The sequence below is a fragment of the Neltuma alba genome, unplaced genomic scaffold (genome assembly GCF_004799145.2).
Source record: "Neltuma alba isolate B1F8T4 unplaced genomic scaffold, ASM479914v2 tig00004241_pilon, whole genome shotgun sequence".
NCBI classification, from domain to species: domain Eukaryota; kingdom Viridiplantae; phylum Streptophyta; class Magnoliopsida; order Fabales; family Fabaceae; genus Neltuma; species Neltuma alba.
Genome location: NW_021633617.1, coordinates 42,055 through 61,013, shown reverse-complemented (window position 1 = coordinate 61,013; position 18,959 = coordinate 42,055). Strand labels below are relative to the sequence as shown.

At 32.6% G+C, this 18,959-nt stretch overlaps 1 protein-coding gene across 1 annotated transcript; it reads right to left on the bottom strand.

The window, feature by feature from the left end:
• Positions 1-989: 989 nt before the first annotated feature.
• Positions 990-5,328, bottom strand: LOC114744034 (uncharacterized). The gene is made up of 7 exons (XM_028932218.1): positions 4,865-5,328; positions 4,133-4,273; positions 3,688-4,053; positions 2,855-3,097; positions 2,353-2,445; positions 1,499-1,699; positions 990-1,391 (listed from the first exon to the last, which is right to left on the bottom strand). Exons 1-7 carry the CDS (start codon positions 5,186-5,188, stop codon positions 1,179-1,181), a joined length of 1,581 nt encoding a protein of 526 aa, XP_028788051.1. The 5' UTR covers positions 5,189-5,328; the 3' UTR covers positions 990-1,178.
• Between the last annotated feature and the right edge of the window lie 13,631 nt (positions 5,329-18,959).

The following is an 18,959-nucleotide window of genomic DNA, read 5'->3' as shown; positions in this document are numbered from 1 at the left end:
GCCAATAACTCTTAGTTAAATAATACTGTTTTTTACTATTAATATAAAAGTTAGATAAATAAATTGAGGAAATTAAAAAACTTATTTAAGTTAACTATTTATAACAATTATGTATTGACTTTCCTAAAATACCATATTTAATTATATACTCCTTCAGTTCTTAATATAAGACTTAATTGTTGAGTTAATTTTGATCCTAAATATAAGACCTATTTATCATATTTATCAATTTTTTTTAAATTATCACTATGGATACTCTCTAAACCATAATCAAATAAAAAAGAGAATGAGGATATTAAGAAAGATGATTATAGTATTTTAAGAAAAACATATCATATCTCTTATAATTAACTAACTTACCTAACTTTTTTAATCTAACTAAATTTGTTAAATAGACTTTATAAAAACTAGAAGAGTAGTACATTAAAACCAACTCTTAGTGACAGCCTTTTATAATTAATAGATATATTTTGAGAAAAAAAATTATAAATTTAAATGACAAAATATATTGAAATTTTATATTTAGAATTAAATTCAATCTCCAATATAAAATATTATATCTATAAACTTGCAAAATTTACAATTGTTAAAAATAAATGCACATGACACTCATTTATAATATCAAATGAACTTGTTATTTTATTAAATGACCTTGTCATCTCGAAATTTGCAGATACCACTCGTCAACAAACCTAAACGTGCAGCGGTCAAACTTGTTAAGACATGAACTCTACTTGTTAGCAAGTCAAGTCAGATGCAAGATCAGAAGCTTGAAAATATATGAAAACCGTTTTACAATATAAATGGGCTTCTTTAAATAAACTAGTCAATTCGGTCATATGGAGCTGGATTCGGCCTTTGGGATCATTTAATCAATTTGAAATCCTTTACAGCCAAAGCAGCTCATATACAACATTTCTGTCAACTCTGTAGAATCTCAAGACACCGGCATGTCATTTGTAGACAACGCCATACCAGCATGGGCCAACTCGAGTTAATTTTACCAAGTTATCAAATAGAAATATGACACGTAGGTATTTTTCCCAAGCCCAACACTATAACTAACCTAAGAACAGCATTACGCGTCCCGACCAACTCCCCAGTTATTGCTTATATAAAAGACAAGCAATTTAAATAATATGATAGCTATATATTTAGTGATGGCTATCAGAACGGATTTAACACCGTGAGGGCCTGTCATAAGTTGGGGGAAGGGAAGGGCAGTATTCGTTCATATTGCTGTACGGCTCCAAAGTGTTGTAGCCAGGCAGCTCCATTCTATATTCACCAAGAATCTGGCAGAATGGAAGCTTGTCACTCTCACTGTTGCACCATCTTGGTAGTCGTGTTTGGTTATCCTCAAAAATCTTGAGCATATACGCATCACGGATCTGTAAATAATAACAAATATGCATGACCAACTGATTGTAACTAGCCATCTTTCATCCAGAGTCACAAAACTAAGTAGGTAAGGTAACCGAGGGCTATCAAGACTTACAGTGAACTCAGTTACTTGAATGGAGCTGGAAACAGGTCCAAATATTCCAGCCTCTTTATACATTGAGAGAATAAAGGCAACACAGGTTGTTGATTTGCCATCACTATATATCCATTCATCTTGTTCTGGAATGGTAAGTAATTGATCAAAAGATATCCCTCGCTTCTCAGTCTCAGCTAGAATTTCGTGAAGAGCCAAACCCTGAAGGCATGAAAAAATGTGAGGACTCTATCAACTACAACAGAATCAGCCATTTTATGCTTCAGCAAGCTACTCCCAAACAGGAGTTCTTGCCGTCCCACTAAATATAATTTTAGAGGTGACATCTTCAGTGAAATTTGGCCGATGCAAAAATATTTTAACATTTGAGGCTCAGCCCAATTCACAAACTTCGTGGATGAAGGGTGTTTAATTTGTAATTCTCTCATCTAAAAGACTGAAAAAAACAAAAACCTCAACCATGTCAGTTGCATAGGGAAAGAAGCCAACCATTTAGCAGAGTCCCGCAAAGAACAATTAATTTGCCCCAATATTTATAATTCGTCTTGTCATCACTCATCAACAATATTAATAACACAATCAACACCAATATTTTGAATAACACTACAACTTTTACGGAGAAATATAACACATCTAGAGAGCAATCAGTATCCCCTGTGGTTTTGACTAGATATTCCTACACAGCAAAAGACAGCAAGCATATGTGTCTTCACTTTTTTTTTTTTGGGGGGGGGGGTTGGTCTAGACAGAAATGCAAAAATAAATAAATTTTAAAAAAAGAAAGAAAAAAAAAGGCACAGATGGATATACTACTTATCATCTAAAAGGTTCAAATCGCGTCTCTCTATACATACCTCCGTCCCTAACCGCTTATTTAAAGCTTCATTCCACATATTTGCAGCATAATCCGGTTGCACTCTAGTCCACATAGACATGACAGAAATTACCTGCAAAGAGACCAGATGACTCAAACAAGCTTCATTACCCTTCAAATTGACATCACCCTTATATGTGAAATCTAGAATTTCAGTTGGCACTGATAAAGCATGTATGTATATCATCACCATAAAGATGGTATGGCATAATCAAAATCTAGGAAAATAGAGAGTTCTCTCCATTCCATTGTCCCTTCTCCATTCTTTAGGTGTTTAAAGCGTTGCCTCCTAAAGTCAAAAGCACTTTCTCTTTCCTGGAATATCCCTCCAGTTCATATTTGAAAAAACTTTTAAACAATTCATTGCCACTTAGTTTGTCAATGAAAGTTTCCTGGACCTGGTAATAAAGCAACTGCTTCACAAAACCTGGCTCCATAGAATACTTGTATTACACACAACCCATAAGGGAAAAGATGAATACCAAGTGAGCATCAAGAGGTGGCGGATAGTTGTCAGCTACTGTGTCAATCCAACTAAATATCATGTTATGATAACCATATGGCTTGCCCAACATACTCCGAGCATACTCCCATGCAGCAGTAGAGTTAAATTTTGCACGCAACTCTGGATGCAATGGAAGCAAGGCTATCTGGGGATTAGAATCATCTTTAAGAGCCAGTTCCCACCATTCATCCCATGGTATTACCACTATTATTTCCTCACCCTGCAGAGGCAAACCATTTGAATGAGAATCATTTTTATGGTAAAATTTACACGCTTCAAAACCCAAAACAAAATCTCTGTGTGGGTGTGTGTGAATAGCTGTACCATATATTATGATTTCTGATTACTCATATTTGCAATGTATACTACATAAGATCTCATGATTAACATTCATGCAGTATGAGCCAAAATGGACTTGACTAAAATATTTACATGATCGATAGAATAAAAGTTTCTGATTCAGTTGCACGGTTTTGCAAAAAGTGCAAGCCATGATAATTAACAGTACAGTCATTTCTAATTCTTAATTCTTTTCCTAATATATGTCTTTATGTAATTTTAAGAGAGTGCAGTTAAATCAACTCTCCAGCCTGTGTAAACCAACATATGATTTCTATTTGGTTCTACTTCACTGGAAGTCTGATCCCTGAAAGTCACTCAAGATGGCAATTATGAAGCAATTAGACTATTCAATCAACCGAGCAGTACACAATGACTTTAATTTCTACAAAAATAATTTTGAAGGGTTGTACTTCAAAAACATGATATCTTAAAGTGGTGCATATAACAATTACACTTCAATGAGTATACCTTTTCATTCTCATGCCCTGATTCGCCAACCCATAAATTGCCCATTTCATCTTTTAAGCAAACCGCAGTATGACCAGCAAATGCACCAGTTACCCACTTTTCCAATGTCTCAAATCCTCCCCACCTGCCACGGATCTTTGACACGGCTAAGAAATCTCCAGAATGAACATCTTCCGGATTTATAGTTGCATGCCAAGGCTTACTACGCTTCTCAAATGTAGCTCCCATGTGTTTCTTTAGGAAATCTAAGTTGGCCTTCTGACCCCACGCAGTGTTAGAGAATAGAGGTAAGACATCAATTAGGGATAGCAGAGTTCCCAGCATCCCTGATGGCATAAGAAACACAGACACCCCATGCTGCTTTACCTGCTCAATTCAATGATGATGACCTTCAGCGACTAGCATAGAATGTTCAAAATGAATCACAAAAAAGATTAGCAAATACATATTCCATCTCTGCAGGCTCTTCCCACGAGTCAAATCTCAAGGTATGTTCTCGAGAAGAGAAGTAGTAATCCCATGTAATTCGGTAGGGTGTCGCAAACACGTAGAGATCCATACAGGTCCAGCTGTGAGCAGCAGATGTCTGTAGAAGATAATAATTAATATTTCAAACCAAAAAGAGGACAAAATAATGCAGTTGTAAATTATAACTTTCACTATGAGGAAAGGAGGGAGAGTCAGGATGAGACTTAACATAAAAGCATGAACCAATGCGGCGAGCAACTTCCGTCCAAATCAGCTAGTATTATGATTCAGTAAACGAATAAATGGAAAGCTTTACGTTTACATTAAATTTCCAGAAAATGTATGCAGGCAGGTACTAGAAGTTATCGTCTCCAGTATCTGTCCGCAATGTATGCGGACGTAATTCCAGTGAAATGGGCCATGAATCAATCAGAATAAAACGCATTGTCAAGTAAAATCAGTAATATTGATCCAGAATGCAGCTGCCCAACCACTCCAATTTGCATATTTATGATGAATAAACAAGTCATGCAAGATGATAAAATATGATCTGAATTCGCCAACAAAATAGTTCAGTTACTACCTGATAGACATAGAATTATCTTCTATTTTGCTTGACTACGAGCTTAGACAATCCATCCTATCTAGATTGTAAAGAGAAAACAGATATAGAACCTTCAGGACTTCACATGAAAGCAGAATAACAAACCTGGAGATAGAGAGTGCCACCTCCCAAGCCTGGATCATCCCTGTCCCCAGCGGTGAACTCCAGCTTAGCTTTATTTTCATAAAAGCACGCTCCTTTCCACTCAATCGAGGAATTGTCAGGAGACACAGAGCCAACAAAATACGGAAGCAAATCCACGGCACTGTGGAAATTATTAAGCACAGGCCACGAAATCCCACGAGGAAGAACTGGAAGCACATCGTTTACTCTGAAAGGAACCTTGAAAGCATAAGCAATAGACCAAGACCCAAACCCTAGAATCCATAGCAGAAGAAAACACAGAGGAGGAGGAGAAAAGGCAGCCATGAATAAGGGATTCTGGTTCTTGTCAAAAGAATGAAGGGAATCAAGGCAAGTAACTGGGATTTCCTGGAGATTCAGGTGAATTTGCGCATTCAATCCGTCAGGGCATTGGGATTCCGAATCGGGGCAGGAGGCGACTATGATCTGGAGACCTGGATGGTAATAGGGGGAATTATCCTCGGGGTATACCTCATATGGGACCAGAGACATACGTGGCGGTAAATACTAGATACATGTGTCCCTTCCTTTTGGGCCAGAGTGTCCGAGGCGCCCTAAACCGTTTTTTGGCCAATATAAATTTTAGGCTCTATGTATGTATGTATATGGCATTTTTGCTTTTATAAGCTACATGTTTTAAGGGACATTGCAACACTGGGGCATTGGGCATCCTGAATAGTGAAATGTCCAGTAATGCAATGTTTTCTTTAAAAATTAAAATATCTAAAAAAGGGTGAAAGTGAAGAATAATTTAAAGACAAAAAAAGTAGCATTTTAACACCAGATACAAAATCTGTTTGAAATCACGTTGAAAAGTATTTATAAGCACATTTTATGTAAGTCGAGACAAAATTCTTTTTACATACTTATCTTGTATTCTGCAAATCACGGTTAAAAAGTTACTTATAAGTTATTTCAAATAGATACACAAGCATCTCATGAAATGGGAGAGGAATAATGGGAATGGAAATCAATAAGCAACTAAAATATATAATTTAATTAACTAATTTAAAAAAATCTAATTATCATATATATATTACATTATTTCTTTGAAATGCTTGCGCATATTATTAGATTATCTACCAATTTAAAAGTTGACAAAATAATTTGAAGAAAAATGATAAATATAAATACTTAAATAATTTATTTAATTTTTTTAATATCATCAAATTAATCAACTGGGTCTTATATTTAGAATCGAAAGTAGTATTTATTTCTCATAGTCGCAAAAATAATTAGAATTGATCACTATTGCTAGCAACTAACATTTTTATTGAGTTATACAGTGAAAAATGTTATCACATCACAGTAAATACTGACCAATGCATTTTATTATTATTAATAATACCCGATTTAGCCCATTACATTTTTATTTCAGCCCCCATAAGACTAAAGTCCAATTAAACACATCTATTTACGCAGCCGTCCACACACTTTGACACTTGCTCTGCATCTGCCAAAAAAAATTGCAAAATTGTTAAACAAACACATACATATGATCATAATTTATATTTGTTCTTATGCAGGACTGTTAAATTGTATGTATGATTATAATTAACAAAAGAATATTGAATATAAAAGAAGAGATACTAATTAGAATTAGTAGTTACTTGTGTTAGAAGGAGTACTGATGGAGGCACAAGAAGATTGGGCACAAGGCAAAGCGCAGTTATATTGGGAATCATCAGAGATCTTTTCATGGTGGTGAAGGCATTGAGCAATGCAGCCAGCAGAACAGATGGCCACGTTAATTAGTTTGCCACTGGCCAAACATTGTGGCATGCAATTTGCAAAACATGTGAAGAATGACATTGCTTCAGATTGCCCTGTTACCACTTGTAACACTAAAACCACAACTATTACTGACCTTATCATCTTCTTCTTCCCCTCCATTATTATTGAAATTGATCTCTCTTCTTTCTCTAGTTTAGGACTTTAACTTATATATGCTGTGGATGGGTCTTTTGAACTCTTGACTTGCCTAAGGATGGTTTATATAGGCTCAGAAAGATAGTTTGCATAATACTAAAATGAATTGGTGAATTGGATCCTTCTAGAATGATTTTTTTTTGTTGCAGAGAAGGCTTTTTTTTTTCATTCATGAGCTTTCTTTAAAAGATTGGTGTTAGAGTGATAATTAAGGGATGGAAAATCCTTGTGATTATCTAACTCATAAAATCCTTCCTTCTTAGAGTTTGACCCCGAGATGTGAAAAAAAAAAATTGCAGATTGTATTAAAGTTAAAACATAAGGGGAAGAAAAATCTTGGATTTAGATCCCAATCTTACTTTATTTAATCATCAAATTTTAAATAGTGTAGATTCTGATTTTAATGGATCCAATTATGTTAAAAAAAATTAACGGATCAGATTTTTAATTTAAGGGTGAATTTAACTGTCAGGTGTCCAGTGTTTTGAAATTGCCTAGTTTAGACTTTTAAATTTTAACTTTTTTTCATTTCAGCAACGTTGCTTTTAATCTTGCTTGAGTTTAGCGTCAGAGTTCATCAAATCGAAACAGAATTATTTATTTCTAATGCAATGGTTTAATTCTATCTATTATTCTATCTATAGTTTTTATGTAGGCATTTCATTAAATTCTAAATGAATTTACTTTTTTTTTTGAAAATTTTAATATCTCAATTATATTAAATTTTATAATCCATGTAAATTTAAGATGAATTGGGAATAATATTATTATGTTGAAATAGCTGCTCCCAATTGTATCGGACAACATCCAAATCAGACATAATAACAAAGAAAATTCAGATGAACATAACAAGATTAAAAAACAAAATTTTAACGGTGAATGTTAGTTTTTGTGACAAGGTGCCAATAAGGCATTCCTATACTTTGAAACCTTCGAGCAACATTAAACTCGAAACAATTTTCAAAACAACATTACCTTAAGCAAAACTTTTGAAACAAATTCATGCATTAACTACCGCGTGAAAATAATATGAAACAGTGAGGTATAGATGTTTGGGTCCAATTTTTTTTTTTTTGGTTGGTGACAAACTCCAAATTTAAATGAGAAAGGAATTATTGATAATTTATTAAATTTTGTGGGAGATAATTACCGGAGCTTTTTTAATAACACGTTGTAAAGTTGATTTTGCAACTTATGAAATAAAATTACTCTCATGTTATTTTGGTCAAAACCAAATTTTAACTACATTCAACGGTTTTAATTTTAAATATATATACTTAATGGCATTTCTCACAATCTAAAATGAAGTGTTACCTTTTTTTGGGTAATTTACATGAGTTAAATTCAATTTTCTCATATATTTCCTCAAATTCAACCTTTGGAAAAAAAAAAAAAGTAAATTCGCGCGTCGTTGAACCTGATGAACAACAACAAGAAATTTTGCTTTCTTAAGATGCAAATTAACATGTAATTTTATGTATTCATTGCAAATCATGTCAAATACTCTTTCGGTCTTAAATATATGACTCATTTTAGAGTATAAATTACACTGCAAAATGGATCTTATAGTCAGGATTGGAGGAGTATTAATACATATAATTTTCTTAATTCATTTTAGATGATTACATTCCTTGCTTTTGTCTATATAATTCTAAAAACATCCATTTACGCATCTGCCCAACAGCTTGAAATTTGATCAACATCTGCGAAACAAAGTCACAAAGAGAAAACAAATAATTAATAAGGAATCAATATATTATAAAATCTCATGTTAAATTTAATTTTTACTGTAATATAATATTAATTACACTATTCCATACAACACACGTATGAAAAACTTGTTCTTTTTTATGCTCTCTCCAGTCTTTTTCATAACATATAAATAACCGAATTACATAAATTAAAAAAATTGGCTAAAATTAATTAAAGATAATAAATACGTAAAATATACAGTCAGTACTCTTGTTTATAGAGAAGAGAATAAAGGAGCGAGCAAGAGAGAATGAATAAATAGTTAATCAATAAAACTAGGCTAGCCAATCATTAACGAAAGCAAAAGCAGAAAATAACACAAAAAATTTCCAGAAAGAATAGAGGCAAATCATCTGTGGAAAATAATCGGAGAGAATATAAAATTACATTACATTGTTAATACAAATGGATGGAATGAAATGAAGAGAGCACTTAACACACGTGCCCATGCAACCCTCAAAACATTCATGCCTTGATGATTTCACTTCTTAACATTCTCCCATCACCGCCACTTGTAACATCAAAAATATCACCATTATTGACTTTATCACCTTCTTCCCCTCGATTTTTCTTTCTTAATATTCTATGCCCACAACAATATATATTTATATATATTATATGTATTATATTGTTTCTCTCTCTTCATGCTTATATATATTGGGAACCTTTTTGATCTCTTGTTTGTGATCTCACATCAGAATGATTCATATATATGTGGGATCATGCGTGTAAAAGTGAATTAATATGCATCAGATTCTTCTAGAAAGATTTCATTTATTACTACTTATTTGTTTCTTAGTATGCATCTAATTTCACAAAATGCTTCCTTCTTGGATTTTGTGATGTGAAAAAAAAAAGTAATTGTTTTGCATTAAAACATTAGGGGTGGAAAATCTTGGATTTAGATTCCCTCGAAAGTCAAAAGGGGCTCTTGCTTTATTCACTCATCAACTTTTAAATGTTTTAGATTTTGTTTTAATGGATCAGATTTATTTTCTTTTCAATTATAGAAGATGCTGACATGAATTAAATAGTATTATATATGGGTACAGGATTTGTGATTTGATCCATGTAATTTTCCCTATTTTAAAGTTCATATTTGAGGTTTATATTATTATTTTCCGCAAAAATGTTTTATACTTTTTAAATTTGGTGCGGGCTAACAAAATAACAGCAACAAGAATAGCTAAGTGTCTCGGGTTCTCCTTAAAAGGGGAGAATAAAAAAATACTTTTAAATTTTAAATTTCCAAATCAATCTTGTTTACCAGTTTTAATAGCAATTGACAATATTTAAAAATCAAATAACAATACATTTTTATAGTCATTTCTGATTAAGGATTTTTAAATTTTAGATGTATTTTGTTGGGAATTTTTTCAATAAGAAAGGTGCCTTACGTTTTTTTTTGGGGTAATTTATATGAGTTAAATTCAATTTTCCATCTATGTCTTTCTCCGAAAGTCTAAATTCAACTCTAAAAATCTCCGCGCCTCCTTGAACTTGATAAACAGCAGCAGCAACAGCAAAAGCAAATAGATTTTGCTTTCTTAAGATCCAAATCAAAATGTAATTTATTTATTAATTGCAAATCATGTCAAATACTAATACATATAATTGTCTTAATTTATTTTAGATGATCGCATTCTTTGCTCTTGTCTATATAATTCTAAAAACATCCATTTACGCATCTGCCCACACAGGTTGAAACTTGGTCAACATCTGCGGAACAAAATCACCCCAAAAAAAAAAAGATGAGAATTCAGTTATATTATAAAACCTGAGTATGTTAGCTTAATTTTTACAGAAATTCAATAATAATTACCCTCTTTCGCACGACATACGCATAGAAAAAAGACAAAACATACTCTCTATTATGCTCTATCTGATCCTTTTTCCAAGACATAAATAGCTGAATTAGGTAAATTAAAAACACATATTTTGTAAAATACTTTCACTTACGAACAAACAGAGTAAGTGAACATGAACAAGAGCTCAGGCCAAAAAAAAAAAAAAGAATATGAACAAGAGCGAATAAATAAATAGTTAATCACTAAAATCAAACAAAAATATAAAAAAATAACCCTAACATTCCAAACAGACCATTAGTGCCCATTATAAAGGTCATCTCTAAGCAAATTCTCGTATATATAGTCAAAAGGGAGTACATATAAAGTTATATTATTATCATTATTGTTAAAAGTAAAGGTGCATCCAGGACTCTAATTTTATTTTCACAGTGCGTTTAATGTCCTGATATTATTTTTGTAGTAACTAAAAAATAATATTAAATATTGAATACACCATAAAAAAATTAGGGTACTAGATGCACATAGCACTGAATGCACGTTTACTTTATTATAAATAAATAGAATAAATTACATGAAGAGAAATTATATATACCTAATTAAGGCGTGTGGGGTAGTGATGTTGGAATTTTAGCGGAAGCTTATTGGTATGATGATGTGTAAGGAGTTGGCATTGACGAGAGCACAGAGCATAACATTTAGGCTTCGGAGTTTCCTCTCCAAGACAATAACTCATGCAAGCCTCTAAACACTCATGTCTTGATTTTACTTCACATCCTGCTCTCACCACTTGTTTCACCAAAACCATCACCATTAGTGAACTTATCACCTTCTTCTACTCCATTTTTCTTTCTTAATATATATTCTATGCCACAACAATATATGTAGAAGCTCTTTTAATCTGTTTCTCTCACGTCACAATGATTTATGTAGGCTCGTGCGCATAAAAGTGAATTAATATATCAGATTCTTCTACAAAGATTTCATTTATTACTATTATTTATTTCATATAAAAGGCATCTAATCTAGTGTTATAAAATCCTTTCTTCTTAGATTTTATGATGTAAAAAGTAATTGGCAATTGCATTAAAACATGAGGGGAGGAAAATCTGGGATTTAGATTCCCTCAAAAGTCAAAAACTCAAAAGGCATTTTTACTTTATTCAATCATCAAATTTTAAATGTTTTCGATTGTGTTTTAATGGATCAGGTTTATCTTTTTTTTTTTTTGGAATAAAAGGAAAGATTTCAATTCATCAAAAAGCAACTGTACAGGAGAAAGACTTTACAAGAAAATTCTAAGAACAGAAAAATTCTTTACAGTGTAGTCAACTTTAATTCTAATGTCAGCAAGAATACTTTCTGTCGTGTAAGTCTCAGAGGTAAAAATGCGATGGTTCCTGACTTCCCATAATTTCCAGTAAGTAATGCAAAGCCCGATCTTCCAAGAAATATCTAGGCTTGAATCACCTAATTTTTTATTGAGCCAAGGCACCACATCATTCCTGAAAAAGTCGATGCACATGTCTTGTGGGAGAATTTTCTTCCAAACTGAGGATGCTAATGGGCAATTCTTAAAGACATGATTAATATCTTCTACATTTGCATTACAAAGGGTGCAGTGGCTTTCCATACTCATTCCTCTTCTATGGCATTCAGAATTAGTGAGTAGCTTTCTTTTAGTAAGCAGCCAAGTGAAGGTCCGTATTTTTTGCGCCATGGGGACCTTCCATATTTGAGTCCAGTTTATATCAGCATCGTTCCAATTAAGACACTCGACAGCTTGATAGGCTGATTTTGTTATGAAATCTCCAGTTGGCGTGAGGTTCCAATAACAAGAAGGGGCACAAGGGGTCTGGACAATTTTGGTGGAAGAAATTTCTTGCAGAATATTTGGTGGCAACAAGTGGTCAAACAAGTGCCATCTTCAACCACCATTTGAATCAATATAATGAGGACTTGTTTGTGAGAGATCAGATTCAGAGATAGGGGCAAAGGAAAGATTTTTTAAGGGTCCACAATCACCAACCCAATAATCTGACCAGAATCTTATCTTATGACCATCCCCAGGTTTCCATTTAACATGAAAGGAAGCATCTTGCCATATTTTAGCTATATTCCTCCAAAAGTAAGAGGAGTGAGATCTAGCAAGAACAGTAGATTCTATTGTGCCCTCAAGCCCATATTTACCTTTTAAGACCTTAATCGAAAGAGTGTCAGGCTGTGAGAACATATGGTAAATAAGCTTGGAGAAGAGAGCCTTGTTCTGTGATTCAAATCTTAGAATTCCACAACCACCATTCCTCAAAGGCTGACAAAGTTCACTCCATTTGACTAGGCTCACCCCACGATGATCATCAGAGTAGCCCCAAATAAATTTCCTTATAATTTTTTTGATTTCATTGCAACAAGAAGCAGGAAGCAAAGTACTTTGCATAGCATATAAAGGAACAGAAGAAAGAACAGACTTGGCCAAAGTGATGCGACCAGCGAGAGAGAGATCGACTTTTCCATCCAGCAAGCTTAGAATGAATTCTTTCAAGAACATATTTATAAGTGCTTGAAGAAACTCTCCCAGTAATCAAAGGTACACCTAGACACTTGCCAAGTGATTCAGTTTGATTATAGCCCAGTTCGATACAAATATGCCTTCTGATGCTTGAATGAACATTGTTAGAGAAATATATTTTAGTCTTGGATTGGCTAATCTTATGCCCAGAAGACTTACAGAAATCTTGTAGAATTCGTTTAATCACAACCAATTGAGTAGATGTGGTGTGACCAAAAATGATTAAGTCATCGGCAAAGAATAAATGTGAAAGAGGTACACCATTACGTCCCATTTTGATAGTTTTCCAGACCCCTTTGTTCACTTCAGCTATGATAGCTTGTGAAAGACGTTCCATGCAAAGTACAAAGATATATGGTGACAAAGGATCACCTTGTCTAATTCCCCTCATAGGAACAAAAGGGGTTGAAGGTTTACCATTCCACAAGACCTGCATAGTAGGAGATGTGATACAGTTCATAATTAGCCTAACCATAGCATCAGGCAAACCAACATCTTGTAGTGTGTCCTCAATGAAATCCCATCTTAATTTGTCAAAAGCTTTTTCAAGATCTATTTTTATGGCCATCCATCCTTCTTTACCTCGCTTTTTTCTCATGGAGTGAACAGTTTCTTGAGCTATAATGATATTATCAATAATGCTTCGCCCTTGAATGAAACTGGATTGGCAGGGGCTTATAAGATTTGGCAAGAGCACCCTTAGTCTATTCGCAATAAATTCGCAATAACCTTGGTCACTATTTTATAAGCAACAGGGCATAAACTGATAGGTCGAAATTCACTAATATAACTGGGCTTGTTAACTTTAGGAATCAAAGCAATAAGAGTACGATTCAAGAAAGGGTCTAGAGGGTGACCCATGCAGAGTTGTTGCACAAGAGAGAGGAGATTAGGACCCACTATGTTCCACTGGCTTTGATAGAAAAGGGCGTGCAACCCATCAATTCCAGGAGATTTGAGTGGCTTCATTTCGAACAAGGCTTGCTTTAGCTCTTCAATCGTAACTACTCTATCCAAAGTAATAAAGTCAGAAGGGGAGATTGGGGGAAACGCACCTCGGATAGCAAGAGGGTGAAATTGATTGTCATCATCGGTATACAAATGGATGAAGAAATCCCGAGCCATACTAGAGAGCTGCTCCTCATTGTCAATCCATTCCCCTTGAAAAAAGGTTTATCTTTTTTCAAGTATAGAAGAAGATGACATGAATTAAATAGCTTAACATGTGGGTATAGCCGTATAGGCCGGGCGAATTTGATCCTTAGACACAATTGTCCCCACTTTAAAGTTCATATTCGTTTTTCATATTATTTTCCACAAAACGGACATCTTTTGAGTAGTTCTTAAAGTGCCATGCCATACCTCCGTCTCTCTCTTTTTTTTTGGTGGGGGGGTTTAATTTATGAGTTAAATTCAATTTTCCATCTGTATTTTTCTCCGAACTCAATTCTGAAAGTCTCGTGCCACTCCTTGAAACTCGAAGAACAACAACAGATTTTGCTTTCTTAAGAAAGATCCAAATCAAATAAAATGTAAGTTTATTCATTCATTCATGCAAATAATGTCAAATACTCAAACACATATAGGTGTCTTGATAAGAGATGATTGCATTTTAACACATCCTCTGTCCTTGGTTCATCAACATCTGCGGAACAGAATCACAAGGGCAAAAAACAAATAATTCATAAGAAATCAACATATTATAAAATCTGAGTGTGTGTCAATTAATTGTTATAGAAATTCAATATGAATCGCTCTGGTCCATATACTAACGCAGACGTATAGATAAAGGGAAAAATGCATTATTTGACGTTGTTTTTTTTTTTTTGACCAGATTTGATATTGTTATTATAAATAAATGGAATCAAATGAAAAGTCAAATGTACATACCTGTGAGAGAGAGAGAGAGAGAGAGGAATCAATTATATTTTGCTATGATTATTTGTGAGAAGATGTTGATGCTGGGAATTGCACTTATTAATGCACCTATTATAACATGTTGGCTCAGGAACTCCGTTTTTAACACAATCACGCATGCACGACTCAAAACACTCCTGTCGTGATGCTGCTTCACATAGTGATGCCATCATCACCGCTTGTAACACCAAAGCCATGACCATTATTGAACTTGTTACTTTCTTCCCCTCCATTTCTTCTTATACAACAATATATTATGTAACTTGTTTCTCTCTTTCTTTCCCTATGCCCTGCGTCTTTTGATGTCTCTTGTGCTCAGGTTAAAATCATTTATATAGGCTCGTGTGATGGTTTATAGCTGTATGCAAATGGAAATTAATTTAATATATCAGATTCTTGTAGAAAGATTTTGAGGGAGGGGGAATGTATTTAGTGGTGCACCCCATTGTATTTAGTATTTACTATATTCAGATCATCACATACTGCTTTGGTTGCCTGCAGTGCGATTCTTTGCATAATGATGTTCAGTAAAATACTGTCCAAAATCAAGATTAATAACGTGCTAACACTTATCCTCAATATAAGATCTAGTTAGATATTCAATTTGATCATAAATATAAGATCTCAATCCACTATGTCTCCAATATTTATCTATTTTGTCCTTAAGTAATTCCTGTATGGTGATTATACATATTAATTAAAGGAGTTTTCATTAATACTTAGTTCAAATGCAAATGATTAGTAATAATATTTTTTAAAAAAAACAAGGTCTATTTATTACAAATAATATATTTAACTAGTTTTTTTAATATCTGTAGATTAATCATCTAAATATCATATTGAGAAATGAAAGTAATAATATAACTTTCTAAATATACTCTTATCAAAAGTCTACACTCTACTGTCTGCGCTACTAATTATAAATTACTTTTAGAATTTAATTGTATAGAAGGAGAAAATAAGGACAAAAACTAAGTACTCTAGATATCATCAAAGTTTACTTATACTTTTTTTTTATAAATAGAGTTTACTTACATACTTTAGATCAAGTCAAACTAAAATAATACTTATATTATAGACGGAGAGGAGTAAATAAAAGAGGGTCTGGCCAAAAAAAAAAGTGAAATAGACAGATAGTTTAGGTTATGTTTAATCAACATAATACTCTTCTGGTTCTTAGTGCATGACATAATTAACTAATTTTTAGTAAATTAAGGATGTTAATTAAATTAGTTAGTATAATATTTTTTTAAAAAAATATCTTAAACACTTTCCTTTATTTCGTCCCTCCCTCTCCTACTTTATTATCGTTAAAGAAATATCAATAAAACTAATTTAAAAAAATTAATAAATATAGAAAATATATCCTACATAATTAACCGATATCAATTTCTCAATTATATCATATATCAAAAAAAAAAAAAGAGTACTTGAAGATCCACCGACTATGTGGGGGGGGGGGGGGAGGAACTGAGGAAGATTCCCCCGACTAACGGGCTGCTTTTCTTTTGTTTCGTTCTGTTCTTTTAATCTGCGGCGTATAAAAAAACTGTTTAAATCAACATAAAAGTCAAATAGGTCCGTTACTATTGTTTTGTTGCTGGTCCGTGAATAAACGCTTGCATATAGTAATGAAAAAAGATTGTACATATATTCTCATCAAGATCCAAATTAGTGTGCAACTTATTCATGGAGGATCAAGTTGAACAGTAATACATTCAACTGTAATTTATTTCAGGTTATTACATATCCTTTGGTATCCAATGAGATTATTTGTATAATGATATTCAATAAAACAGAAAAAAATTGGTAAAGAGTCCTTATTAGAAAGACTTGATATATTTTTGTACATAAAAAGTATTAATACTCTATACGATTTCATACTCAGAAAATGCTGGTACTCGAATTTAAGTCCCTGTGACAAATAACATTTTTAAAGAAAACCTTTTCACCAATTTTTCTATAAAACAGTGTCTTCCAGGAATGGAAATAGTGTCTAAAATCAAAACTTTCATTGATCTTATTAGTAGAGAGATAATTTTTACCTTAAATTTTAACATAAAATTTATGAAGAGCGAAATAAGTTGACAAATGATTTTGTCTCTCTTAATAGGTAAATTTAATTTATTCACAGCATAGTACGGAACCGACTGCCGAGAGTAACTCGTGCAGCTGGAGGGGGGAAAAAAAATCCCAGTCTAACGCCGCATGAAAATAGTAAGAAACGGTTTTGAGTTCAATTTTAAGTGATAAGGGGTATTACTGATATTTTATTATGTTTTAGGGGTGATAATAATTAGGGCTTTTTGCATGATAATCTGATTAAGTTAAATTAGGTCATTTCCATAATGCATAAAATTGATGTTGCAAATGATAAGACAAAGCTACCACTGTACAAAAGAGAGCATTCACTTTTCCTTTTAAAAAACAGGACTAAAATATGCATTTAGTTTTTTAACTTCATAGAGAGTTTTGATTTGGTTTTTTAATTTTAAAAAATATATTTTTAATCTTTTAGTCCTAAAATTATTAACAAAAAATTGATGACATTGAAATCTTAAATATTGATAAGACATTCTCAAATATTAACATATTAAGTTTAATTTTCAAAATAATTATGATGGTTACAAAAAATCATAATCTAGGCCTAACAATTTTAAAATTAAAGAATCAAATATATACTTTTTAAAGTTAAATGATCAAATTGAAACCTTATATAAAATTAAAAGATAAAATATATACTTACGCCTCGTATTTGCAGTGTCCTTTACATTTACCCTCCTTTTGGGGGAACTTCCAAAACAGAACTAAAAAGTATTTGTTGTAATTACGTACTCTCAAACTACTTTAATTAAAATTCTGGTTTAATTAAATTCAACAAATTTTCTAATACGTTCTCGGAAAAACCAAAAAAAAAAAAGGTGCCTTACGCATTAGATGATTTATTTTATTTTGGGGGGGGGTGATTTATAGGAGTTAAATTCAATTTTTCCGTCTACGTCCTCCTCAAATTCAACTCTAAAAATCTCGCGCCACTCCTTGAACTTGATGATGAACAACGGCAACAACAGGTTTTGATTTCCTAAGATCCAAATCAAAATATAAATCTACTCATTCATTAATGCAAATCATGCCAAATACACAAATATGTATATTATTTATTATTTGAGATGATATTCCATCCTTTGTTTTTTTTTCCTATAATTCTAAACACACTCATTCACGCCTCTGTCCGCCCTTGATCAAACATCTGCGGAACAGAATCACAAAAAAAAAAAAAAAATCAACGAGAAATCAATATATATTATAAAATATGAGTATGATGATAATGAACTTAATTGTCATGGAAATTAAATATGTTAATGACTGTTGTATACATACATACCTAAGAGGACACACAGAAGAGAGAGAGAGAGAAATGGAGGGGAAGAAGGTGATGAGGTCAATAATGGTGATGATTTTGGTGCTACAGCTGTGTCTTTTGATGTCACTCGTCGTCAGTTTAGAATGATATATATATATATATATATATATATATATAAAGATATAGAGGCTCATGTGATGGCTGGATGGAAATGGAAAATGCTCTATAATTTAATATAGATCAAATTCTTCTAGAAAGGTATGAGGGGGAGGAATGTATTTAATGGGACCTTCCACTATACTACCTCCGGTCTTAATTATAAGACCCAATTAACTAATTCGGAAAGATTAAAAAATTTAGTTAAGTTAGTTATTTATAATGAATGGATATTATGTTTCCTAATATATTTTTGTTAATCAAGTTTATTATTTAAAACTACTATTATCAGAAAGACTTTCTTGAGAAAAAATAGATAAATATGATAGACAAAATAGATTAGGATTTTATATTTAGGACCAAAATAAAAATCAAACAAAATTTAATATTAATAATGGGAGGTGGTATTTACTACTACCTCCGGTCCTAATTATAAGACCCAGTTGTCTTATTTGAGGAGATTAATGAAGTAAGTTAAGTTAGTTATTTGTAATAAATAGGTGTTGTCATTCCTAAAATATCCTTGCTAATTAAGTGTATTGGTTAGAACTATTATTATTAGAA